Genomic DNA, 27346 nt, shown 5'->3' with positions numbered 1-27346 from the left:
GTCGCACCGCAGAAGGGAGGGTGTAGGGCTCCTTTAAAAATTACACCTCTTCAGTGGAGGACTAGGTTCTGGAGAGAAATTCTGTAGTTTTCTCTTGTCAGACTTCCCGCAGACGCGTGTGTGTGTCTTTCCGTCCGTCCTGCACAGGAGTGGCTTCTGTGAGGAGTAGAAAGGAGCCTGTGAGGCAAGAGACAAACATTTCGAGTTGCGGAGGGAAATGACCCGCCCGCACCCGGGGTGTCGGCGTCACGGTGACTGTCCTGCTCTCCCCGGTCACGTGGTTTGAAAAGAGTTCTCAGTCCGCACCCAAAAACTTCACTTCTGAAACCGCGGTGTCGGGGAGGCCTGCAAGAGGCTCGCGAAGGGCGGCATCAAGTTCGAGCGCGCGAGTCGGTCACCTCAGAGCCGGCCCTGACTCGAAACCGCGTCAGCGCGGGATGGCAGAAGCCCTGCGCCGCTCCTGCCGCCGCCGGGAGGCCAGGCCTAGGAGAGATGTTCGAGTTTGTCCGCCCCAGCCTTCCTTTGCAGATGGGAAGGCCGAGGCCCAAAGAGGATTTGCCCAGGGCCCCAAATCTCCTTACCCCCCTCTAGTTCCCCTCTACATCCAGAACGATTGATGGTACCTGTCCTGCATGAAGGCACTAGGACAGAATTTTTTTTTTAAGATTTTATTTATTTATTTATTTGACAGAGAGACCACAAGCAGGGGGAGCCTCCTGCAAGCAGAGGCAGAGGGGGAAGCAGGCTTCCCACAGAGCGGGGAGCCCTATGCAGGGCTCCATCCCAGGACCCTGGGATCATGACCCCAGCCAAAGGCAAATGCTTAACTGACAGAGCCACCCAGGCGCCCCTAGGACAGAATATTTAAATTGAAGACTTCCCTGACAATCTTAGTTACGCCAGCTTGCTAACGCAGTCCTGGGATAAGAGACAGCAGGAATGCTCTGTGGCTCCCTGAACTCGTGACTTTAACTCTGGGAAATGGCTATTTCAGCACTGTCTAGCAACATACATTCAGCTGGATTCAGTAAATACGGATTGAGCTCCCACTGAGTTCTAGGATTTGAGAAAACTAGTAAACAAGATGGAAACAGCCCCAGCCTTCCAGGAGCATGTTATCAAACAAAAGATTCAGATAAGTAAACTCAACAGTACAACAAAGCAAAATAAAACAAATCGCCCCAATGGGATAATGCTGTGCTGCAGGTCGAGCTTCAGCCACTGCTGAGTTGAGTTAGGGACGTGAACTATATGACCCATTATGCACCCCCGCCCCCCCCCCCGCCCCAGGAGATCAAGAGAAATATTCAAGAGACCCTTCCCCGTGACCCATATGCTATTGGAGGCAACTCAGGAAGGGAGCGGTCGGTAGCTGAATTGAGTGGCTTTGGGAAGGCATTCACGAATGAAGGGGGCACCCAGTCCTGGGAAGGCTATTAGGTGGCTGGGGCTGGGGCGTTGCAAGGGGCTTTAAGGAGAGCATGAAGCAGCTGGTGAGCAGGGAAGAAGATGCAGTACAAGAGAACGGAACAGAAAGGGTAGACAGAGTGCAGATAAAACATTAGTCCCAGAGGGCCCTAGCCAGCTGCATCCCAGGCAATCAGGAGCCGGGGATTGGAGACCCCACCCCTGCCGTGACATCACAGGGGAGTGGGGTGGAGACGAACAAAAAGGGGGTCCCCCGCCCTGGCCTTGGACTCTTAGCAGCCCAGAGTGTCAAGGGCAGAGGGAGCCTGGGCACTGAGCTAGGGTTGCCTGACTCAAAGGAACAGGCTCCCCATTCCTCAAGCCCCTCCAAGCTGTCCCCTCCAGGTTTTGATCTCTTTCTCCCTGTCCTGAGGACCTCTCCCCCCTGAGGCCACCACTGGGTCCCTTCTGAGTGGCCCCTGAATGCTCTCTCAGCATGAACTGCGTGTCAGATTTCTTCACCTACGAGACCACCAAGTCGGTGGTTGTGAAGAGCTGGACCATTGGGGTCATCAACCGGGCAGTCCAGCTTTTGATCATCTCCTACTTCGTGGGGTGAGTCCTGTGGCCCTTCGGGTCATCGCAGGGGAGGGCTGCCTGGTGTCCCCTCAGTGTTGCTGTCCAGCTGCCTGACCTGCTCCTCTCTTGGAGGAAACAGTCTCTACTCTGGAGTCCAAGGACTGGACTCTGCCACCCCCATCAGGGATCTGGTCCCCAGATTAGTTCTTTTCCCCAGTAAATGCTCTGGAGTCAGAGAGTGCTTTCTAGGCACACACCCCAAGGAGTGGGGTTCTTGCCCTGGTGCCACCCTCCACCAGGAGAGGTCCCAAGTGACCATCTCCCCTCTCCCTTCTTTCCTGCTCCCACCAGAGAACAGACCACCCTCACATCTTCCCATTCTCCTCAGCCAGTGCTTTGGGGTCTCACAAAGATGAGGGAGCACAGGAAAGGGGAAGGGACGGCACTGACATGAGGGAGACAGTGATGGGTTGATCAGGTCGATGGTGGGGTGGGAAGGAGAGAACTGGACCACTTTGGAAGGAGGGATTCCCCTCCTGGCTTGAGGAGACGGTGAGAGAACAGGGCAAGGGGAGAAGCCCTTGTTCTTGGAGGGTAGGACAAAGCAGGGTGTCTGTGCCTTGGGGAGGGGGAGAGACACGGGCACAAATAACTCAATGGAAGAGTTGCTCAGGGGAAAGGTGGCTTTTCTGCACACGATCCAGGGGCCCTCCTCGTGAATCCGGAAACACACTGCTTTGCCAGAAAGCATAAATTCTCTACTGCTACTGACTTTGTACCATATAACCCATCCCAGGAGTTGATCAAGAGCCAGTGATCCGAACACCCCCTCTCAGCTCCCACCTTTAGAAGCATCCACCACCCCCCCAACACACACACACATATGCACCAAGGGCCATGGAGCAGACAATGGTTCCGTCCTTCTTGTGGTCATTTGCACCCACTGGTGGGCACCAGAAATGACAGGCAGAAACCTCTAGAGTTTTCTTTCCTGGTGTGCGGGTCTCTAGTCTCATGCTGTTGCCTGAGACAATAGCTCTGTGTATGAGAAACGACAAGCCACGGACAACTGTCATGAGTTAATTCAAGTCAAAGAGACATCCAGTGTGCGTGTGGGCTGGAGCCGCATGTGCGTGGGCCTCCTTGCCTGAAAGGTCGGAATAGTGTGTGAGCGTGTGTGTGGAAAATTGAGCAGGCGTGGATTAAGGGATTTTTTTTTTCCTTTGCATGCTTTGTGGGAGCCAGTAGGACTCATTTCTGTGGCTGCTGTAGGCAAGGCTGTACTTCCAGTACTCCTCTCAGGGATATCAGAGAAGGGATTCAAGCTTTGGGGTAGGAAAATGGCCTCGAAGCTTACTTCCAACTTCGAGGTTTTGTGAGGTATGGTGTTTGCAAATGTTCCGTGTCTGCACCTCCAGAGGCTGGCTCAAAGTTGGTTCTTAAATGTTCCATGTTCACATGTCCATGCGATGCTCTCACTGTTTATACCCACGAAACGGTATGGCGGTCCAGGTGAGTCCAAAAACTGCCTCAGCACATCCCTGGCTCTGTTGGCTCCAGGCGGGAGGTTGATGGAGAGCAGACAGCGGCTCCTGGACCAGCCTGCTCTGCTCTCCCGCTGCCCCTGTCTCTCCTTCATTGTGATATGATCTGATGCTCTGATCCTCAGTGCTGGAGCCCGGCCTGCAGAAACAAGCATGAGAGGCTCTTTGGCGTCTTGATATCCAACCCCATCCATCTCCCAGCCTGACAGCTCCCCACGGAGCTGCTCCTTCCAGTTACATCTGTCTAGTCTGTAGCCCAGCCCCCTGGCCTGAGCCCCATCTCTGTGCACATGAGCCCAGGCACCATCAGGACTTCATGAATCCATTGTCTTTAATTTAGCAGGAATTTATCAAGCATTTCTTCATGCGAGGCATTGTGCACCAAGCATAGAACATGGGCAAAAGCAGACAGGGCCCTCACCCTCATGGAGGTTACGATGCAAGAGATGCACATTAATCAAACAATCTCCACAAACAAATGTAAAATTGCAACTGCGGCTCAAGATTTGAATAAGAGGTGTACAGTGCTAGGAGAGCTGCTAGTATGGAGGCATTTGACCTGGTCGGGGAGCTAAGAGAAGGTTTTCTGGAGATGTGATGCCCAAGCCAAGATCTGAAGGATGAGTAAGAACAATCCAGGAGAAAAAAGGGAAGAAAGAGGGCTCAAGGCAGAGAAACCCAGCTCTGCGAAGGGAAAGAGCCAGGCAAATGAGGAGAAGAAAAGAAGGTCTCTATGGCTAGAGCAGAGGGAGCAAAGGTGAGGGTGGTTGTAAGATGGGGGTGGGATCACACCCAGCCAGACCTCAGACACCCTCAGAGCTTTCGTTTTTTACACAGGGGCAATGGATGGGAATTCTATGTATGTGTGTGTGTGTGTCTGGGGGCAGGGGCAGGGGGAGACAATGAGATCTGAGCTGGGAAGATCACTCTGGCTAATTCACCAAGGGATTGGAGTGGGTAGGAGTGGATGCAGTGATTGGAGAGGGCAGTGCAGTATATTGAGAGAGATGATGGTGGCCTAGACTCAGTAGAATTTGAAAGGATTTTTAACACTGTAATATTAACATCTAACTAGCACTTGAATCTCTTCCATAGTATCCCTGCGAGGTAGACCAGATGCACGATCTTACTAGGACACATGTAACATGAGCCAACTGTTTCTCTTATGCATTTACTGCAGCATGCCAGCTAATTGTCTCCACATGTGCTCTCACCCCTGCTCCAGCCTCAGCTGCTTGTCTGGAGTTGACACCACTTCATCCCTGGTGTCCGTTACCCACCCAGGTGCATAGAGACACCAGTGGTGTTTCTCACATGGCTTTCCCAGGGCCCAGGCGGCAATCCCCAGTCTCCTCTGTGGGGTGGGACTTCCTAAGAGCCAATCTCTTTTGGGGATCCTCTGGCTGTGGAAGACACAGGAGATCCCTGGGGACTGAGTTTCCAGAAGTGCTGGCTGTTCCACAGCCTGAGCTAATTTGCAGAGCCTCCTGGAAGGAAGCTACCTCCCTGCAAACCAGAAGAGGGGCACTCCCAGCCATCTGATGCTCCATCATCAGAAGGACCTGTGGTGGCTGGTGGTGCCTTGGACCCCTCACAGCCCTGCTCTCCCCATCCCTTCCTCCCCCTGCAAAGCCTGATCCACAGACTCACGATTTGCACAGGTGTCCCATTTGGTTCATAATATTCAGCCTCATTTTGAATCTTTTTTTAAAAGATCTTATTTATTTATTTACTTATTTATTTGAGAGTGAGAGGGAGAGAGAGAGCAGGGGGAGCAGCAGAGGGAGAGGGACAAGCAGTCTCTACACTGAGCATGGAGCCTGATGTGGGGCTCGATCCCACGACCCTGAGATCATGACTTGAGCCAAAATCTAGAGTCGGGTGCCCAACCAACTGAGCCACCCAGGTGCCCCAAGCCTCACTTTGAATCTCATGAAGAAGCTCAATACATAAAGTGGTTAAACAGGGGAGCTGTTTTAGTTTAAAGAGAAGGGCCTGGAATTCCACCTTCTTGACCCACCACCCCATCATTTCAGCCTAGGATAGCACCCTGAGGCATCCCCCCTGAGTCTTCCTGTGGGACACTAGGTGACAAGTATGGTGGAAGACCTGTTGGAACCCACCTTACAGATGCAGAGAAGAGTGTCACTCTTGTCTCCCCCACCCCTCTCTGCAGCTCCATGATGGGGAGACCGTGGAATGAGAACCCCCTTGTTAGAAGGCTCACTGTGACACCAACTAGGAGTGGGGCTTGGACAGGTCACCTTACGTCTCTAAGTCTCAGTCCTTGTATCTGGGAAATGAGTTTAGGAATGCCTACCCCAGGGAGTTACAGCAAGGAGAACTATCACGTCAAGTGCCTTGCCTGAAACGGGAGACCCACTAATAGAGGGCAACAATTGTCATTTCCTAGATCCCCCAACACACCTCCCCCTTCCCCGCCATCCAGCTCACACCTTCCTCAGAGACCCCTCTCCTCCTGGCGCACAGAGCACACACTCCCCACACCCACTCCCCGGCCTCCTCCCTGACTCCTTGGGGGTGGACAGAAGGGTGCCGGGATCCTGCTCTAGCCTCCTTCCTGTACATCCCACCTGCCAAGGAGCTGCCACCCGCCTTCCACTCTATAAATAATAAACCAGGAACACGAGAAAAAAAAATAAGTCAGAGCAGCAGAGTAAATGCCAAGAATTGAAGGCTTAGTCCTGCCCCATCTCCTCAGCCCTGGCCTCTAGAGACAGACTCAGCCCCTCTGTTCTGGAAATGAAGCATCCCCTTATTTTGAGCTGCCCTGATGACGTCCTTGGGCCCCAAGGGGCCACTGAAATTCTTCTGCTTATTATTTAACTCAGAGAGAGAATTCTGATGTGGCCTCTCCTACCCACTGGGCACAAGAAGGAGCCTTGAAGGAGGAGAAAGGTGAGGAGAGAGATAGGTTAATTGTTCTTCCAAGCCCTAGGGCCCTTCCCCCTGAGACTTTCCCAAGGCTGCAGATGTTCCCCTAGTGACCGGCAGGACCAGCAGCACCGGGACCAGGATCCCGTTCAGGGTGTAAGTTGGTTCTGAGCAGTCTGCCCGGGTTGGAACCCACCTACCGGCTTGGCAAGTTAGCACAGCACTCTGTGCCTCTGTTTCCTTATCTGTAACATAAGGAGAGCAATAAAGGGTTCTCACAGGGTCGTGGTAAGGACTCCATGCACCCTTACCACATAGAGCACTCAGCGGGCTGTGTTGGTTAGATAATAATAATCTGAACCCCTCTTCTCATCTGCAAATGTTCCTGGACTTTAAGAATAGGGTAGGGGGCCTTAGGAAACCATGTCATTAGATCACCACTCAGAGATGTGTCCATTCCGTGGCCGGGCACACTGAGGCTCTAGAGGGCATATTGCAACTGTGGCTTCTACTTGGGACAGAGGTGCGCTCAGTTGGGAGCAGGGAGATCTGGGCCCTCGGCCTCACTCCCTCCACTGCGCGGGGCCCGCACCCATGAGCTGATAATACTCATTTGGACATAAGGTGGTGGATGACATTTCTGTGAGACCCATACTTCTTTATGAGAATTGATGAAACCCCTCCCCTTCCAAAAAAAAAAAAAGAGAGAGGTGCTAAGAAAGGAAAGCACATAGCACCACAAACGTCCACACAGGCCAGGTGTTCGTAAGAGCCTTCTACAAACCTGTGACCCCTCCTAACGGTGCCTTCCTCAGGACACCGCCTGCTATCCAGCAGCAACAATAAAACCGGGGACAGATTAGGAGCCGTCCACCAGCGCTCCACCCTTCCCGTCCCACTCGAGAGAGCATTCACATTCGGAATTCAAGCGCGTGAGGGAAGCCCCACGATGGGGATAACTCCCAGCCCCCTCCCTGAAAACTGAGCAAAGAGTCTCTTGCAAATGTCAGCCTGTGTGAGCACAAACCTGACGGGCAGGTGCCCATCCCACAGGTGACTATGACCCCCCAGCATGCCCCGGGAGCTGTTCCCCTCCATGGGGACCCCAGAGGTCATCCAATCCAGCCACCCCCCACCTGAACGCATCTCCTTAAGTCTTCCCAGGCATGTGGAACTCACCACCTCCCACAGCAGTCCACTCTTGGACAACTTTCTGGGGTTGGAAAGCTCCCAGGCTTGAAGTCCCAACTCCCGCCTTATAAAGTCGTCAGGTCAGCTTCCCAGCCTAGCGCACCCCCAGCTTTGTGTTCTCTGCACTACACCGTCTCCAGTCCCTTCCTCCCGCTCATCCTCAACCTTGTGCCTCCCTGGTTAGCCGGCAGAAAATGACCCTAATCCAGCATTTCCAAAAGCGCACTCCCCGTTCTACAAGATGTCACCAGCGTTTCTCCAAAAATAAGAGTGTGTGCGGCATTTTCCAAATGCATTTGATGACCTTTTTTCATCCGTGCCATGGGGACAGTGACAGCATCTGCCTGCCAGTGTGCTGTGGGGCACAGATAGGGCGGGCCTCAGGCTGGAAGCCTGCTATCGAGGCGGAGAGTGGGTCGAGCCTTGAGGGCTGTGATGAGAAAGGCGGGCGGCTCACAGAACTGCAGAGAGAAGAGTTGCCTGCAGCCTCTTCTTGCTGCTGGGGAAAGCTGCCAGAGTCCGGGGAGGGACGTCCGGGTGGAAGGAGAAGGGGGCCCTCCCTGATCCTGGCCGCGGGAAGAAGGCAGTACAGGTAAATGTCCACTGGGTGGCAGCACAATCCAAGGAATAAGATTTGCGGCCTCTCCCTGCTTAATCCAACTCCTACCTGCCAGGGAAAGGCTCAGCTGCTGCCCCAACCTTCCTCCTCTGCCCTTCTCATCTGGCGCCTGCACAGATGGAGACTCCTCCAAGCACCCAGCTCCCAAATGTCTTCACTGACTTGTTTACTGAACACCTACTATGTGCCGGCACTTAGGATACACCCATGAGCAAAGCCTGGGATGCTCAGGGTCAGAGGCTTAGGATGCTTTGCCCCTCCTTTTTCCAGTTGCCTGTCAAAGAGGTGGTCTCCTGGTCAGCAGGAATGACTTCGCACTGGCAAAGGGGCGATGTCACCCTCAAGGGGGTGAAAATTTGTTCTTGAGGGATTAAAAAAAAATCTCACTCTTATGTGTAAAACACAAATATACATACAGCACATAAGTTAATATCTATACTTTTAAAATTTCATGATGGGGGGGCGGTTAGGGGGAAAAGTCTACAAATGGTCCTGAAGCGGGAAATGGGAAAGATGGGAAAAAACCACTCTAAGCCAACCCAGGGCGAGGTCCCTCCCCTCCAGCACAGGCCTTCCCCTGACCGGACACTCCATGCAGTCTAGTGTTGGGGAAGGAAACTTCTCCCGGCCTCTCTCTGATGGGCCTAGACCCTCCTCTCTTGCTCTCCATCCCTGCTCTCCTGCCCAGGTGGGTTTTCTTGCACGAGAAGGCTTACCAGGTGCGGGACACAGCCATTGAGTCCTCGGTCGTCACCAAGGTGAAGGGCTTTGGACGCTATGCCAACAGAGTCATGGACGTGTCTGATTATGTGACCCCACCCCAGGTATGGTTTCCCCTACCCCAGGGCCACGTATAGATGCCCAGATGCTGGGGCAAGGCAAGGAGGGTGCCAATGAGATCTGATCCCCAAACCAGCGTGTGTGGCATTAGTGATCAGAGAAACCCCTCTCCAGCGGTTGGGAGGTGCCAGGGAGGGGGGTGGGGGTGCCCTCCAGAGTGCAGCACTAGGCATCAGGACAGTAGGACATCTGCCACACTCATCCTGTGATCAACACAACACACGGAGGGAGCAAGAGAAGCTAGGTGGGTGGTTGGACTTGACTTGGGCCCACCTCTGCCCTTTATTAGCCCTGTGACCTTGGCCAGAACTCTTAGCCCACACCTTAGTTTCCCCACCTGTAGAATGGGGATTGGTACTGGTGCATTTTTTTTTCTCTCCCTTCTCCTGCCAAGGGCACCTCTGTCTTTGTCATCATCACCAAGATGATAGTCACTGAAAACCAGATGCAAGGATTCTGCCCAGAGGTGAGGGGAGGGAGGGAGGTTGTATGAAGCAGGTCAAGGAAGAAAACGTTGGGGGGTGGGGAGCGGTGGCAGGGAGGGGCGTGGGTATATGCAGAGGTCGAGCTCCAGCCTTGGAGCTATGTCTCAAGACCTCCGCCTTCCCAAGGCCCCTGGTTAGGGGGAAGCATTGGGAGCCAAAGGGCTCATCCAGGCCCAGCGCAGGGTCCTACACCCACCTGCAGACGTGTCTCCCCACAGAGCGAGGAGAAGTACCGCTGTGTATCAGACAGCCAGTGCGGGCCTCAGCGCTTCCCGGGTGGGGGTGAGTGCAGCCCTTCCCCACCCCCTTACAACCCCAGGGTGTTCTTGGGACCCTGGAAGACAGCACAGCCCCCATGGCGGAGAGAATGGGAATTGGCCTGTTCCTCGCCATTCTGCCAGCACTTAAGATGCTGGCTGGTGTCAGACCCGGTGGGGGCCACCCCCGGAGGAGCTTGAAGCCCAGGGAGCAGGCCTGCATGAGGCAGCAAGTGCTGTCAAGGGGGGGCAGTGGGCGCTGTGGAAGGGAGAGGGATCCGTTCCAGGTAGGGGGCCCCCCATGGCTTCCTAGAGGCAGGGACATTTTAGATGGGCCCTGAAAGATGGGAAGGAGTTGGCAGGATAGAAGGGGTTTAAAAGAACATTCTAGGCAGAAGGAACAGCTACAGCAAAGACTCAGAGGCAAGGAAGAGCCCGGTGTGCCCTGGGAACAAAGAGAACAGGGCCCTCAGGGTGGCTGGGCCCAGAACGTGTCAGAGGAAGGCTTTCACCTCCCCTTAGCTTGATCTAGGGCTCAGGAGGAGCCGAGGGCGAGAGCTTGGCAGGACTCCTGTACCCCGGCTCCACCTCCCCTGCCCTGCCTGTTCGTCCCCTCCCCTGTGGGGTCCCTGAATGGGGGGGTGGTCCCTGATGAGAGGTGGGGTGGGGGTGCCAGGCAGGCACCCAGCATGTGTGGCTCCCCCTGGCAGGGATCCTCACCGGCCGCTGCGTGAACTACAGCTCTGTGCTCCGGACCTGTGAGATCCAGGGCTGGTGCCCCACCGAGGTGGACACAGTGGAAATGTGAGGACCCCGCCCCAGCTCTCCTTTGCCAATAGGGGGAGCTCTGCATCTCCGAGCCTGCAGAGGGTCTCCTGGGTTCCCCTAGTAGTATCCACTTCTGGGGGGGAAGTGGCCTCAGGATGGCACCTTTCCCCCGCCTCACCTGCCACCCCCCTCCCTCTGTCCCTAGAGCCCCAGAAAGGCCATGACCAGGTGCCCCGTGGGAAACGTCCCCCGAGAAAAGTGGTCCCTGGGGCAAAAGCCCCGTGTTTCCTCTTCCTCTTCCCAAGAAGCTAAGGCCCCCTTGTTCTCACCCACAGGCCTGTCATGATGGAAGCCGAGAACTTTACTATTTTCATCAAGAACAGCATCCGTTTCCCCCTCTTCAACTTTGAGAAGTGAGTCCCAGCTCCCTCCCTAAAGCAGAAAGCAGGGCACCCACCCCACCCTGTCAGCTCATTTTCAGGGGGGTGGAGAATCCTGTCCACATGGTTCTCCACACTTTCTCACCCTCTGCCCATCTCCCTGGGACTCCTAGCCCCAATCTCCCAGCTGGCCTTGACCAGCAAGCATTAGGTGGGCTCTGGAGCCAATCTCTTTGCCAGCCTCCCGCCTTAGGGCTCGGAACCCAGATGGGAGTTCTGCTTGAGGCAGATGAGGGACAAGTTCAGCCTGAGCCTGGAATCCAGATACCTCCAAAGGTCAGGGCCCAAGGGGCCCATCCCACTTCTTTCCTCCCACGTCAAGCCCAAGTCAACTACTTTTTGACTAGTTAGTTAGGAGTTCATTGACTCCTTCACTCGGCAGGTCCTCAGTGGGCATCAGGCATGTACAAAGCACAATGCCAGGCACCACGGAGGTGCTGAGAGAACTCAGGCCTGACTCCTGCCCCCTGGGACCCCCAGCCTGGGAGCTGGGGGATATTGGACACGAACACACTCAACCCTGATAGAGAGAGAGGGGGATAGGAGTTGCAGGGAAGATGCAGGAACGGAGGAGACGGAGCCCGCGAGTATCCAAGACATCAGGTCCCGGATCCTCCTGCCTGGGCTGGAGAAGGCCGGAGACGTTTGTGCATGCCTGTCTTCACACCAGCCCTGGGCCTTGCTTCTCTCCTCTCCTCCTCCGCAGGGGAAACCTCCTTCCCAACCTGACAGCCGCCGACATGAAGACGTGCCGCTTCCACCCTGACAAGGCCCCCTTCTGCCCCATCTTGCGGGTGGGGGATGTGGTCAAGTTTGCAGGGCAGGATTTTGCCAAGCTGGCCAGCACGGTGAGGACCTAACGAAACACCCGGGGCCCATTGGCAGGCGGAGGGTGGAAATACCGGGAAGGCGGAGCAGCGGCGAGGCAGCAGCGCCACCTAGTGGAAGCACGCCAGGCCTGCAACGGGCTCCCTCCCCTGTCCTGAGGGGCCGTGCCTCCCTCACCCTTCCCGCCAAGCCTCGGTCTCCCATTCCCGCCTTCACACTTGACCTTAGAGCTCTGAAAAAGCCCATACAACGGGAAAGTGGATCCTGGGTTGCTGCTAAGAGACGCAAGACAAAAGCAGGATCTAGAGACCCAAAGGTCCATGCCCCTGACTGCAGTACTTTGTTTACTAAGCGACGTGTGCCAATAGGAAGAATCACGTGTCTGTGTGTCACGACCCCCAGCCCCCACCCTGGCAGGCGGCGGAGACAGCCCTTCCTCCTCATATGTGGCCCCTTTGCACAGGGTGGAGTCCTAGGCATTAAGATCGGCTGGGTGTGTGACCTGGACAGGGCCTGGGACCAGTGCATCCCCAAATACTCCTTCACCCGGCTCGACAGCGTCTCGGAGAAGAGCAGCGTCTCCCCAGGCTACAACTTCAGGTAATCCCCGGTCTCCTGGGACCTCGGGAGGAGGAAGCAGGGGCTGTTCTAAAGAGTCACACCTCCAGCAGCCATGCATGTCGGGAAGAAAAGACCCCATGCACCCCCATCAGGTGTTGGCTCAAAGCCAGGAAGGGCTAACTGTCGCCGTCCCCAGGAGATGGACAGGCCATGTCAGCGGTGCGAGCACGAGACCAAGGTCTCCCAGAATGCGTGTGCTGTGATTCTGAGCCCTTCTTAGCTCTGGCTCTGGAGCTGTCCTGAGCCTAAGGGACGCCCAGGCAGCCCTTCTCCGGGGCCTGCATTTTCTAAGGTTTCTCGATCCACAAAGCCAGTTTACAAGATGGGAAGTTTGTCTTTCTGTTCATAACCAGGAAGTTTCATCTGAGTCACGAACAACAACCACAATGATCATCAGTGATCCCTTGCTATTCCAACCAAGAGCTCAAACCAGTCTCTAAATATCATCTAGTTTATATCCCCAATGGCCTTGAGCCATAAGGAATCTCTCCCTGATGCCCCCTCCCATCAGCCCCATCTTGAAGAAAAGGAAAAAGAAGAACCTGGGGTTAACTATCTGGAACCAGCTGAAACTGAGCAAGCCCTTGGTCTTCTCCCATCCTAATTTCCCGGTCTATGAAATGGCCATAGTACCATTATCTTGAGGATCCTATTGGCCAAGGTGTGAAAAGCTTCAGCTCTCTGTTTTGTTTTGCCCCTAATTTTTGAAGACCCGAAAGTTTCTGATGGGGCCCTGGTTACATACAACAGTGCTATACACTAAACAGGAAACATTGGCTAAACAGGCAGTGATCAGAAAAAAAAAAGTACACATAAGAATATACTTCAGTTATCTATCCAAAGAATTGTTACTCAAACTTTCTTTGTGGTGGTGGTGTTTTCCAATATAATGGCAGACATAAGCAAAACAATAATCATTTCACCTTTTTCTTACCTTTATTTGTAGTTTTAAAACTACATCTGAAACTACGTCCCATTACACTTTATATTTAATAGTTTAAAATATATATGTATATTCTCTGGAGAGAAGAATTTTTTAAAATTGAAAGTGCTTTCATAATCAACTCCAAACTTTAAAAAACCATAGGAAACAACACATATTTTAAAGTAGGTTAAAAATACTGTTCGGCTCCCTGGCAGAAATTGGCATATTTATTCAGTGGGTACATCACACAGAAATCAATACAAAGGATATTTGTATGGTGGCTTAAAATAGCAACATATTAATAACGTTCTCAGGATCTAAAATGCAAAGTTTTCATCTTCATAACTTCCCTGTGGCCAGTGGGAATTCTTCAATTTCCCAAATAACTTACCTGGCAGGAGAGCTTATGAAGAATGTGAACTCTGATGAAGACCCCTACGGTGGGTGCCACAGTTTTAGAACAAGCTCTTTGATCTAAAGAAGCAATGGTGTGGAGTTCTCGATCTCCAGTGCATTGTGCTTCAGCTGCCCCTCCACCCCGACTCCCCTTCCCGGGCCCCCCTCACCCCCACCCCACACAGCAGAATGTGAGGTGGACCTGGTCCCAAATCAGCTTAGGTTGTATTTGGGCAGACAGATCCGAGGATCCCTGAGCCTAACCCCCAGGGACCTATGAGAGGTGTGGACCCAGATAACTGACCCCCTCACCAAAGACCCCCAGACCAGAGTAGGAAGGGACAAAGCTGCTCATTTTGACCCCCCTGTAGTTTATTTATTTATTTTTTTTTTTATTTGAGAGCGAGAGAATGAGAGACAGAGAGCATGAGAGGGAGGAGGGTCAGAGGGAGAAGCAGACTCCCTGCCGAGCAGGGAGCCCGATGTGGGACTTGATCCCGGGACTCCAGGATCATGACCTGAGCTGAAGGCAGTCGCTTAATCAACTGAGCCACCCAGGCGCCCAACCCCCCTGTAGTTTAAAAGAATTTCCAGAGCGATGGCATGGGGGGGCATCTGGCAGCCATGACGAGCAAAGGGCTCCGCCCAAGCCCCCTCAGTTCCCTCCCCTGGGTGCCCACCCACCACCTCGTATTGCCTTCAAGCTACTGGCACCACATGGACCCCCAAGGCTGAGCTAAGCGCCCACGTTGGAGAGGCCACAGAGAATAAAGATCACAGCCAGGTTCGGCACTCTTGTTTCTGATAATGGTAGTCCTTCGGATCCCACAAACCTTCTGATCTGTGGGCACCATACTCACCACTGTGGGTGCCGAGTGTTTCATGTGCTTTGGCCCGTTGTTCCTTACCCGCTCTGTGAAGTAGATGCCACAATCCCCCACTTCACAGATGAGAAAACAAAGACTTGGCGGAATGAAGCGAGTTTCCCCAGGTCACACAGCCAGTAGGCGTGGGAGCCTGGACGCAAACACATTTTCTTGGGTGATTTCCATGCAGCCAGGAAGGCTGGGGACATTCATATTTGTGAATCCTCAAAAAAACATGCCCATGTGGCTGATACTTCCGTCACTTAAAAACGAAGAACCTGAGGTCCACAGAGGCTAAAGGACTAGCGGCTGCTGGAGGCACAATTCAGGGTCTGGCCTTTTGTGTCCCAAACAAATTTGTCTGCTACTCCTTCTCTAACAGAGGCCAGAGTTTTTTTAAATGTCCTACTGTTGCCATTTGCTCTGGAGGAAATGCAAACATTCAGCCAAGAGTCAGCCTTGTTTTAATCTGCACACTCAGGCAAGAGGCAGCTAGAGATTCTCATTTCCATCACTAATTACTTCTACAGCTCCTTTCCAAATGCCCCCCCCACACGCCGCTTCTTGCAGCTCTTTGCCTGTAAGATCAGAGATTTAGAGAATTTGTAGCCACCGAGGACCCCTGGGATACCCCTAGGCTGAGGTGGCCATTTCACCGATGAGGAAGCAGAAATTTCAGAGGGGAAGTGACTTGCCCAAGGTTACAGAGACATCCTAAGGAGCCTTCGAGGTCATTTGTCCCGGCTCTAGCTACATCAGTCTTGCTGTGACATGGCCCCAAACATGGGTCTGCTTCACAAAATGGCCTGTCCTTCATTGACAGCTCCAATTATTGGAAAGGTGACCTTGTATTGAGCCAGAATGTGTCTCCCTTCAACTTCCATCCAAATTACCTGGTGCCGTCCACCTAAATTAATCTTTATTTATGTGATCTCCTGAAGTTGCCATCTGTCCCTACCTGAAACTTGGTGGAAAGATTTTGTTTTCACTCCTATATCTATTCTGTATGGCTGACCTCTCCAGAAGCCACTTTAATTTGGTACTTTTATGAAGCCTCTTTCCAAGTACATTGAGATGTGGCATTGGTGGGTCCATCCAGATTAGTAGTGGGCAAAGGACAGCATTTCTAAAAAGTAAGAACTGGCAAGAGTCACCAGGGACCCCAGCAGCAGGGGGGTATAGACAAGGGCCGAGTTCTCGCATCGCGGGGGGACCCTCAGTTCACCGGCACAGGATTTTAACCAGGGAGCTACACCCCCCAAGGTGCTGGGGGATGTGAGTACTGTGTCTTTGAGTGAGCGGGTGTGTTTGTTAGGGGATGAGCATGAATCTGTGGGTGAGTGTGCCTGAGCGGGGCCTGTGTGTGTGTGTGTGTGCGTGTGTGTGTGAGCATGTGTGTGAATGTATGCGAGTGCATGTGAGTATGTGGGCAGAGATGGTACAAAGACCGACTGAAAATACCGTAGCAGTCAGGGTCCCAGCAGGAAACAGCACACGCAGACTGGGTGATGTGAGGAGAGTTTAATAAAGGGACTGTTTCAAAGGTGTGGGCAGGGTGTAGGGAAACCACGAAGGATAGCGCAGGGCCTGGGACCAGCAACGGGACATTGGTCTGAAGGGGCGAGGGCAGGAAGCAGTTGGTGGGACCCGGAGATACCGCTGTGGGGACAGGAGCCGCCAGGGGAGGCAGCCCAGGGCAGGGTGGGGAAGGCAGGAGCGCGGACCAGGGGTTTCCTTTATGCACTCTTGGAGGTCTCTAACCCTTATATCCCCCGGATGAACTCATGGACCAAATGCCCAGTAAGTGCACATATTCATACACATGAGCAGTTCTGCATGCATTTTCTTTGTAAAAAATATATGTATATATATATATCTTATTTCTACAAAAAACGATATAAATACATCCTCAGAGTAATAAATCCAAGCGATCCTGATACATGGGCGTGATGATGTGGAGACTCCCTTTCCTTCCTCCAGCCTTTCTCCCCTTATAGGAAGTTAACATCTTGGATAGTTTGGCGGGCTTCCCTCTAGCGCTTTTTCTCTGCATTTATGAGGCATAAAATTCCGGGACTCTGAAGATCTTTAAAAGCCCATCCCCAGACCTCAGATTGAGAGCCCCTAGGGTTAAGTTTGCAAAGCCTTTTCGCGCCTATTTTGACAGGATTCACAGCTCACGCCCACACCCCCATAGTAGGCTCAAAAAGACCGAGACTTGCCCAAGATTATACAGCTTAAGTAAGAGGGACGTCGGGACTCAAACCCGGGGACCGGGTCCATCTGTAGGCTGCTGCTTCTAGCACACCTTCCACCGTCACATCGTCAGAGCGTTTGCAACAAAGAAGCGAGCGGGAGAGACAGGCCCAGCAGTGAAGGCGGGAACGATGGGACAGAAGCAAAAACGGCGCGTCTTGCGACGTCGGATTCGTATTTCTCCTCTGAGCGCTCCCGAGGCAGCTTTGCTATGAAAAGGCAAGGCAGTTTTGGATTTTCTGTCTTGGTGTCTGGGACAGAAAACACTTGTTCAGCTGCTAGATGTTCCTCATGCCGGAGGTGTTTCTAGTGATGGTTTCGTGTTGGAAATGTACCCACAACAGCTTTCCTGGAGCTCGGAAATTTGGCGCCTGCTCTGCTTCCCATGCAGAAACGTGCAGATCAGCAAGATCTTAGGCCAATTGACAGAGACGGAATCGAAAGTGCGCCCTTGGCTTTGATCATTCTTTCTGCAATCTGGATTTTTCTCCTTCCAAAAGCCATAGAATATGTGTTTAAAAAGCAGCCATTTTCCATCATCTCCACAGAGACGCCTGAAGGCCCGGCTGACGGGAGTGTATTTTGCTTGCCTTCGCCATGATCCATTTTCCCCTTTGTTTAGGTTCAAGTGGAAGGAGAGACCATTAGAGAGATCCTGAATTTATACAGCCTTCTATAATTTTAATGTCTAGCCTGTCCTCACAGCAACCAACTTTATTGGCAGAAAACAGCGGCTAACCCTCATCGAGCGCTTACCAGTGAGCCAGGGACTTAGCAGGTGCTCTTTGTGGATTATCTTGTCAACTCTGAAGAGAGAATTTTATAGCTGGAAACCTAACACTCAGAGGTTTCGTTATCTGCCCAGGGCCGCACAGCAAATAGTGCTGGCCTGGATTTCAAATTCCAGCAGCCTCTGGAACCTCTGCTGGTGACCACGAGTATCCTATAGGACCAGTATAGTTACCCCCCACTTTACAGATAAGGAAACTGAGGCCAAAAAGGCTACTCCCAGGAACAAACAGCTAGCCACCTGGCTGTCAGGTACCTCTTCCAGCTCCATGTCCATTGATCTTTTCCTGCCTCATTCAAGATGAACTAACAGAAATCTGTTTAAAAAGGTCAACAACCAACCACTGCTTAAATCGGCCCCTGAAGCTGATTAGGTTCCCAGAATATTCATAAGTAAACATGGCTCGGGGTCTTCTCTAAGGGAAGGAGTCCCAGCCTGCTCCAAGGACGTTGCCCCGCCCCCACGCAATGAGTCTGCCAGGAGATATTTTCCTGTCAGTATAAAATCAACTGTAAAAGTATATTTCAGCTGGCAAAATCACTTCTCACCAGGCAAAAGCTTCACAGAGAACACCACTTCCTTCACTCAGACACTCAAATCCCAGGCCCAAGTTTTCCCTCACAAGTCCAACCTGGATCCCGCGAGTTTGTTGCTATTTTTCCTGTAACAGTTACGTGTCCCTGCTTTAGGAAAGAATTTCCATCACTCTATGGGATCGTTGCTAAACAGATGTCTCAGAGCTTCCAAGGGATTCGTACATTGTGATCAAACCCTTCTCCATTCAACAGATGTTTATGGACTGCCGACTACGGCAAATGTCAGCCCGGCGTGGAGAAGCGTTCCTGCAGGCCGGAGCCTCCCAAGGCTGCAATTGGGCTGCTCCCAGTATCCTCTCTCTGTGGGGGGTCCAGGCAGCCGCAGCACACCTCCTGCAGCTAACGAGGGGAGGGCTCTGGAGATCTCCTCCAATGCCAGATTCTGGCAGGCACAAACACGAACGAGACCAGTTCCTATGATCACGTGGAAATGAGAAACCTGCACCCAAGTAACAAAATATTTATACGAAAAATATTTTGTGCTGGAGCAAGCCAAAAATAATTAATTATTCATCTTAAGATGAAGCAAAGGTGAAGCAGAGAGAGCCCAGGCTGCACGTCAGGAGGCCCACAGGCTGTGGTTGAGGCCTCACCACGAACGCTCAGTGTGATTTTCAGCAAGTCTCGGCCCCTCCATGGGCCTCAGTTTCCTCCTCTGTGAAATGGGCTGTTTCAAGGTGCTCGGGTCCCTTCAAGCTCTGAAAGTCTGAAGGAGTGCATGTGGGTGTCTGGGGAAGGCTTTGGAAACGGGCCGCTGAAGCGTGCACTATTATTTATAGACCTGTCACACTGGAACGTAGCTTCCACGCTGCCCTGCTGAAGCACATCTGACAAATGATTTATTATGGTAACTGATGTTTGTACTTACTCATTCTTTATCTGCTGCTGCCCGTGGCACGAGGGATCACGTGTACACACACACACACACACACACACACACAAGTGTCTCAGCCCTGTCAGGCCTCAGCTTGTTGGATTCGGTGCCGCGTTGGGCTTGTCCTGTCCAGTCACAGCACAGGTATCCCCGGGAGGGTCCTCATGGGAAAGCCCTCTCAGCCGGCGTTTGTGAAGAAACTCACGCAGCGTGGGAGCGGAGACACTCAGAGCCTAACAGCGTGGAAAGCCATTCCCACCGCCAGGCCCCAGCCCCAGGGAGGAACGGGAGCCCAGCCGAGAGCTGGGGTCCCTGACACGAGCGACAGTCATATAGAGCAGCACAACCACGGAGAGAGCCCCAGCCATGCAGGGAAGGAGTGGGCCATATACCGGCCGTCTGCCTGCCCTCTGGCCCCTCCAGTGTCCCCGTTCCCCAAAGCCCCGCGTTAACCAGAGAGGAAGGGAGGCAGGCAGGCGGCCCGTGGAGGTCAGCAGTGGAGAGTGGTGGGCATGCCAGGGGCTCTCCGCCCTCCTTCCACCGCTGCCCACAGCTGGCCCTATCAGAGAAGCTCTGGGCCTGCCCTGCGACCCTCGACCCCGGGGGGTCCCTGCCCCTCCTGGGCTCAGCGGCTGCAGGCGGCAGGCGCCCTTCTCTCCTCGGTGCATCCCCACCGTCCGGGCCATGCGTCCTCTCCTCAGGAGGCACCAGCTTCATACGTCCCTGCTCACCGAGGCCGCCCTGAAGTCCCCTTTCTGGCTCGTCTCTCAGGGGAGCAGCGGGCGTGGGCATTGGAGTTCAGATCCCAGCTGTGCCCCTGGCAGGCCCAGGAACTTTTATAGCCACCCGCCAGGCTTCTCTCCAGCCCGATGAGCACCAGGCGGCACGCACCGAAAGCTCGAAGCCTCACAGCCAGCAGCTCACGGAATCCTCCGGCGCAAGCCTGCTGCTCTTGCTAGTACCCCCATTTCACAGCTGGGGAGACGGAGGCTCTGGGAAGCGAAGGACTTTCCCTCGGCTTATGTAAACTAATCTGGAGCCACGGTTCAAGCCCAGGACTGTCTCATTCCAAAGCTCCTCCTCCAGCAGCTGCCGCCAAGGGGATTTGACAGCTTCCCCGCACACTGATAAACGGGCTCTGGAGAAAAAGGAAACAGACAAAGGAAACACCTGATTCATGGTGGTCGCCAATTTCCCTGGTGTAAATATACCCCTCTTGTCAATTTCAAGCTGTGTGTGAAGTCCCTGAATGTGGAACTGGGAAGAGATGTGGGCAGTGGCAGGACCACGTGGACCCAGCCGTTTCCGCCTGTCCCAGTCTCCAGCCCACCAAGCTCCTGCAGCTTCTTCAGAGACACTATGTCCTTTCTCAGGAGAGGGCTCGTGGCTTCCGCAGCCGGGAAAGCGGCCCCCACCTCTGGCCTTCGCACCTGTCAACCCTCCATCCCTCAGGCCTCAGCTCTAACGTCACTTTACACGAAGCCTTCCTTGACTCGCAGCCTAGGTCAGATTGTCTTTACTAAATGTGCTCTTCAAATGGTGCTCTCTCTTCTCCAGCCCTTACGTCAGATTTTAGCTATTTATGGGAGTGTGTAGTTATTCATATTTCTCTCCCTCTGATGAGAGCAGAGCTTGTTGCCAAGGTGTCAGCGGGGCCTAGCACAGTGCCTGGCATAGGGTAGATGTGCTCTAAATACCTGCTGGGCCCTGATGGCTGAATAGGAGTTTGCAAGGTGGGAAGGGGAGGAGAGAGGAACAGCATGGGCACAGGCAAGAAGTCTGCGTCTGTGGGATGTGTTCAGGAAACAAGAAAGTGGGTGGAGTGGTGTGGCTGGCACTTGAACTGCATGGCACGGAGGGGCTTCTTCCAACAGGTCAGGAAGGTGCTGGCCCGGGAGGGTATTGGTGTTGTTCTCGCCGACTGCATTTCCCAGCCAAGAAAACCAAAGCTGGAGAGGTAGGAATCAGGGGATTTGGGAGAAATCAGAGATGGCCAGGGTGTCGCTCCGTCCATCTCCTTTTCAGTGGAGGAGGCTAGGGAATCCTTCTTCCCACACTCCATGGCTCTTCTGTTCTACTCCCAGCCGATGACGCTGGGTGTCGAGACCTGCCTTACCAATGCAAGAGGGCCCCCAGCTGGAGAACTGAAAGAAATCAGCGGCGACCTAATAGAAATCAGGCAACAAAAAAGAACAGTCTAGAAAGAATACTGGCCCAGAGTGTGAACTCTGGCACTGGAACTGCCTGAGTCTGAATCCCAGGTTCGGTTACTAACTGCTGGGTTTGGGGACCTTAGACAAATTGCTTAATCTGTGTGATCCTGGTTCCTCATCTGTAGAATGGGAAGGACAATAGAACTCAATTCCATGGGGCTGGGTCTTAAAAGAAAGTGTAAAGCACGTGGCGCAGTGCTGGGCACATAGTAAGCACTCGGTGTGTGCTGGCTCTTCTTACCGCTGATGGGATTCTCTCTAGGATGCAGGAGACTGTAGTGGCCCAGGGGAACGTAGATATTCTTTCATTTATCGTGATCCTAGGAAAAGAAAGAAAAGGGACAAGCTTTAGGGACTTCTTGTATGTTAACATTATTTCATCCATCCTCCCCATGGCTCTTTCTATTCTCACCACTCAGTTGAGGCAGAAAGCTCAGAGAGGCTTCACTGGTGCAGGGTGGAAAAGCTAATTAAAGATAACAGAACCACACCCAGACCTCCAAGACTCTTAGATGGAATAAGCCTAGGAATGTGTCATCATTGGGAATTGCCCTCTTGCGGGCTAATTTTGAAAAACTCCCCAATTTTAACTCACTCGTCATCCTTTGGTAGAGAACTTCTCCCTGAACCCCAGGTTCCCTCAGCTAGAAAATCAGGGGTGCTTGTAACAGGGTAAATATCGCTAGCTGCTGTAACAAACAACCCCCTTGGCTCAGGGGCTCCTGTCACCTATTGAATCAGGCTCCCCCAGGGCCTGAGTTCACCCCTAGCTCCTGAGCAAGTGGCCATGAGGACGGGGGTGGGGGGTGAACAAGGCACATGGCTCTGACACACCTCAGCCCACAGGTGCCAGACCTCACTTCCATTCACATTACTAGGCAAGGGCCCCACCTAGCTCACTGCAAGGGGTTGGGCAGCATAGTCCAGCCGTGTGCCAAGAGAAAAGATAACCCAAACCCCAGTGCCACAGGGTTGGGCCGGATTCCGTGACCCTCACGGGCCACCCTTGAACGCAGTAGTCAGGACTCCCAGGACCTTCCCTCCTGCAGCCAGGGCCCTCCCTCCCCGGGCGCCATTCTGCCTCCTCCCTCCCTCCCAGGAAGAGAACCAGTCCCTGCCAACCCTCTTCCGAGGGTGGGTGGTTGGTGAGATAATGATCTTATCATACTTATTGCCTCTTGGAAGGCAGGTGCTGGAGAAAAACCAAGTCCGCTTTGGTTTTTCTCCCTGTTCCTTCACATTCCTTCCCGAGATAAATTTAGCCAGCTTTCGCTTTGAACGCAGTGCCCAGGATGCTGACTTTTTGTTCTCCGAGGCGAGGTGAGAACGTTTTTCGTGGCTGCAGCCTCGGGCCGGAATGCAGACTTCAGGAGCACAGTCCTGGCCTCTGCCCTGCCCCAAACATCTGTGACCCCCCTCCCCGCCCCTTCCCGGTCCCCGAGGACATCAGGTACCACATCTCCCAGACAGGGAACCTGAGTTCTCCAATGATGCGAACAGAACACAGAATACAGAAGGGCTTTGAGATCTGGCTCCTTACTGGCCACCTGGAGCCCAGAGACAGCAGGTTCACGGTTAAGAGCAGACTGGAATCCCGGCTCGGGCAAGTTACCTTCTTCTCTGTCTCCCCATCTGTAAAATGGGTCCCCCTCCTGGTGCAGCCCAGCCCACTCCATTCTGCCTTGGTCTGTGAAACCCTCTGCCGCCGCCACCCAGACCATAACTTACCACATCTTTAAAGCTAGTCCAGCCCCTCCCCTCTCTCCTTGTCCTCCAGGTCTTTGCTTCTTTGGCATAGGTAGTTGGGTTTCTTTCAGTCTTCTTCCTGGGGCCACTCCCATTTTTACTCTGGGTCTCAGTCTCAAGATCATCCTGCCTCCCCTGCCTCCCCCTTTGGCTGCAAAGGCCACGGGACACACCTTCCGAGGTCAGGCTCCCCGGGGAACCTTTCCCTCACTGACGAGCTTTTGGCCTTAGCTTTTCAGCCTGGGGTGGCAGGTGCACCACGTGAGCACACAGGCTCCAGCCATGCCCAGGGACGGGCAGGCATGAAAACGTGCAGCCCGGACTCTTTCCTGACCCAGTTAAACTCTTCTTCCATTCCCGCCCTCTGATGGCCCCTGGATGCCTCCCACTGCTGAGCCCACCGGGAGCCAGAGGGCAGGGAGCTTGGTGGAGGCAGGGTCTGCAGACCAGGGTCCCAGGCCCTGCGGAGAAGGGCGGGCAGAGAACCGGTGCGGAGGGACAGGCAGAAGGCCCAACCCCGGGATCTCGACAGGGCCCATCTCAAAGGGTGGGTCTCAGTGTTTACCCCTCTCACCAACAGACCCGTGGCGGCGGGGGGGGGGGGGAGGGCATGAGCACCCCCAGGTCAGAGACGTGCGCCGTGAAGCTGTTCTGAGTCACATAGAAGGCCCCACTGCCAGCAAGGGGCGGAGCCAGGATTTAGACTCGTTTCTGCCTGCCTCCAGCATTCACACAGCCGGAGCAGACAATGGCTGACTGTATGAGTTTCGATGACTCTTCCCCTCTGCTATCTGTGCCCTTGGGCTGAGCATTGCCCTGCCCCTGCCGTGCGCGCTCAAATGCAAATAGCCCTGGGAGGGGCGTCACAGTCACAGAACACTTGGACACCTTCCGGGAAGGAGCTCCCCAGACTCCCATCTCTGTGGGAGAGGCCTGGGGATCTGGGGATCATCGGAAACACTGAAGGGGAGACAGCCGGCACCAAATAAGATCCATGGCAACCCCACAGAGTTACGGAGCCTTCTGAGCCCCTTTTCCGCATCATCTCACTTAACCCTCGCATGCTCCTGGGATCCTGTCACCCCTGCGGGTCCATGGTAGCCCCAAGAAATTACACTTTGCTGATAAAATAAAACCGAACAAATAAAATAAATAAATAAATAAAATAAAATAAAATAAAACCCAGACAAATAAAACCGAAGAAGCTTGGAGTCCAGCAAGACTCAGACTTTTGCACACATCAGAATCATCTAGGGAAATTACTTAAAAGGCAGAGTCCTGGGCCCTACCCACAGAGATGCGGGTTCCACAGGTTCAGGATGGGGCTGGGGATCTGCCTTGGTCACAAGCCCCCAGGATGATGTCTGCACAGAGGGTCAGCTAACCGCACAGGGAGGACTGTGGCAGGTGTCCAGCAAACCATCAGTAAGAGTTGCTCAGTAAGTGAGTGTTGTAGGCTCTAGAGGACCTTGAAGCTTCAGGTAGGAGCCCACGGTGGGACCCACCTTCCACGTCTGGCTTCCAGGTTTGCCAAGTACTACAAGATGGAGAATGGCAGTGAGTACCGCACACTCCTGAAGGCTTTTGGCATCCGCTTTGACGTGCTGGTGTATGGGAACGTGAGTCCTTGGGCCGGGCAGATCAGGGGGAGGACAGGGGAGGAAACCCAGACCAGTCTTGGGCCCTCAAGAGCCTCCTCCCGGGGGGCAAGTTCCTGCCACTGACCAGCTCTGAGAGCCTTAGTGAGTCACATCTCTAGTCTCTTCACCGCTGCGGTCAAGGGCTGGGGCCTCCTGGTCTACCAAGAACCCTCCACTCCACGGTCTCTCGGGCTGGGAGTCCACATTCAGCCTCAAGCCTCAGGACCTCGTGCTGGACCCTCTGCCCACCTGCCTTGGTCTTTCTGCTTGCAGGCTGGCAAGTTCAACATCATCCCCACCATCATCAGCTCTGTGGCAGCCTTCACGTCTGTGGGAGTGGTGAGTTCAGCCCCTCCAGGCTCAGACAGGAGACCAATCAAGGTGGGGCCCCAGCTGGGGGCGAGGGGGGGGGGGAACGGGGAGTGGCCCAGGTAAGCCCTGCCTCTGCCTAGAATGGAAAGCCTGACCTCTGGCCAGGTGCCTCAGTCTCCCTCACTGCCTCCCTGCTGGGTCAGTCCTTGAGTGAACGTCTCTAGTCACGGAGAGCTCATTGGAGAGGTGGGTGATGAAGACATTCTGCAAAGCCCTCCCACAGCAGCCTCCCCATTTGCAGGAGGCTCCACCTGGTATAAAGTTCCTGCTCCCCACCATGAAAGTGAGGGAGGAGACTCCAGGGTTCCACAGGCCAAAGGAACAGAGCCCTGCTCCCAGGGACTTTTACCCCCTCACCCTCTGCTTCTCCCACTAAGTCCTCTCTCTGTATTTTGGTCTGCGGTCACTGCCAAGAGCTGGAGAGGTGGGTGATGAAGACATTCTGCAAAGCCCCTGGATGTTTTTCCAAGTGGAAACATCAGTCAGGTGTCTTTGGAGGACTCACCCCAACCCCTGGCCTGCTGTCTGCCTGAGGGCGGTCCTGCCCACTGCCAGGGCCACTCCACAGCCACCTGAGCCTGCTGCTTCCTGCCACACTGAGCCTGCTCTGCCTCTTCTCCTCCAGGGGACTGTCCTCTGTGACATCATCCTGCTCAACTTCCTCAAGGGGGCCGACCAGTACAAAGCCAAAAAGTTTGAGGAGGTGAGCTGGAGGGGAGGGTTGGGGTGGGGCACGAGACGTAAAGGGATAGGGCAGGGAGGGACACTAGACCCCAGGGGGCTCTCAGTGGCTCCCCCTTTTCGGGGCTTCTTAAGGGGAGTTCATGGGACCTCAGTGCAAATTGGGGGTCCAGAAGAGAGAGATTCGGCCAAGAATGGGCTCTGTGGGGGCTCTGTGGCTCATCACTGCCAACACCCCCATCCACTCACTGTCCCCTCTCCATTTCTGGGGCGGGACAGCTGTGGGTTAGCTCGGGTTTCTGTTGGCCCATGAGGTTCATGGAAGGACTGCTGGGGTCACACAGACTTGCTGGAGCTCCCTGATAATGAGCACAATGACGCTCAGAGGATGATAATGCCTGCCCTTCTGCTTGCAGGTGGACGAGACAACGCTGAAGGTCACTGCCTCGGCCCACCCAGTGTGCCCCAGCGACCAGACCACCGAGGAGAAGCAGTCCACGGATTCGGGGGCCTACTCCATCGGCCACTAAGGCCTCTTCCAGGGCCCCAGGCTCACCCTTGGGCTCCAGGCCTCCCGATAGGGCATCCCACCCGGGTGAGGGAGGATGGAAAGGGGCGGGGCTTTCATTTCCGCTGCTCACCCCACGAAGCCACGCCGGACCCAGGTGTCTGGGCCTCCCAGTGCCCTGGCAGACAGGTAGTTCCCCCTGCTAAGACCTCCATCTCCCCTTCACCCCTTGCCTTGCCCCTGTCAGCTTCCCAGGAGCCCCAGGGCAGCAGCACCTGAGTTTTCTCCCTTCTGAAGAGTAGAGAGCGTAATAGTAGTAACAAGTGGTCACAAGGCACTACCGAGTGCCAGGCAGCATCACACACATTATCTCATTTAACCCTTAGAATAATCCGATGAGGTAGGTAATAGTTTCCCTGTTTTGAAGATAAACTGCGGCTCAGAGAGACTGAGTCGTTTGCCCAAGGCCACACAGCCAAGAAGCAAGAGGGCTGCGATTTGAACCCAGATCTAACTCCATCACCCACGCCCACAAGAGAAGAGTGAACTCCCAGGGGGCATCTGCCCCTGCAGCTTCAGCCTTCGCCACAGGGACCAGGATTAGGTTCTGCTGAATAAAGAGTAAGCACCGGGCTTTCAACAGGAACTCAGGCCCCATTTTAGGGGAGACCAGTTAGATAGTGATGCAGGTCTCTCTCTCTGACTTGGGTGGATCCCCAATTCAGAAGTAAAGAGGAGGCATGACTTAGCTCTGTCCCCAACCAGGGAAGGGCCATTCTGCTCTCTCTCTGGGCCCCCCACTCCAGCAGTGGAATTAGGCCACCCCTAGGGTGGGCGTGATTCCCAGACCCAGGCCCTTTTCTTAGCGGGCCGTGCTCTTTTACGATGCTGGTGAACAGGCTGCAGTGAAGCCCGATGCCCTGTGAGCAGGTGGTCAGCCAGGCCACCCCCCACGGGGTCCTAATCGGTGGTCAGTGCTCAAGTGCTAGAATCCCTTTTGTCCCACTCT

General features: G+C 54.1%; 1 protein-coding gene across 1 annotated transcript; it reads left to right on the top strand.

Annotated features, from left to right (window-relative positions):
• Positions 1 to 32: 32 nt before the first annotated feature.
• Positions 33 to 27051, top strand: P2RX3 (purinergic receptor P2X 3). Its single transcript, XM_081798081.1, has 12 exons — positions 33 to 2022; positions 8924 to 9059; positions 9470 to 9541; positions 9779 to 9842; positions 10528 to 10621; positions 10921 to 10998; positions 11732 to 11873; positions 12317 to 12453; positions 24662 to 24755; positions 25050 to 25115; positions 25774 to 25851; positions 26246 to 27051. Exons 1-12 carry the CDS (start codon positions 1904 to 1906, stop codon positions 26357 to 26359), a joined length of 1194 nt encoding a protein of 397 aa, XP_081654207.1. The 5' UTR covers positions 33 to 1903; the 3' UTR covers positions 26360 to 27051.
• The last annotated feature ends 295 nt before the right edge of the window (positions 27052 to 27346 follow it).

Source organism: Leptonychotes weddellii, chromosome 11 (assembly GCF_054177405.1).
Source record: "Leptonychotes weddellii isolate Sample4059 chromosome 11, ASM5417740v2, whole genome shotgun sequence".
Classification (NCBI taxonomy): Eukaryota; Metazoa; Chordata; class Mammalia; order Carnivora; family Phocidae; genus Leptonychotes; species Leptonychotes weddellii.
Note: the sequence above shows the minus strand (reverse complement) of the source record. Positions and strands in the feature narration are given on the sequence as shown.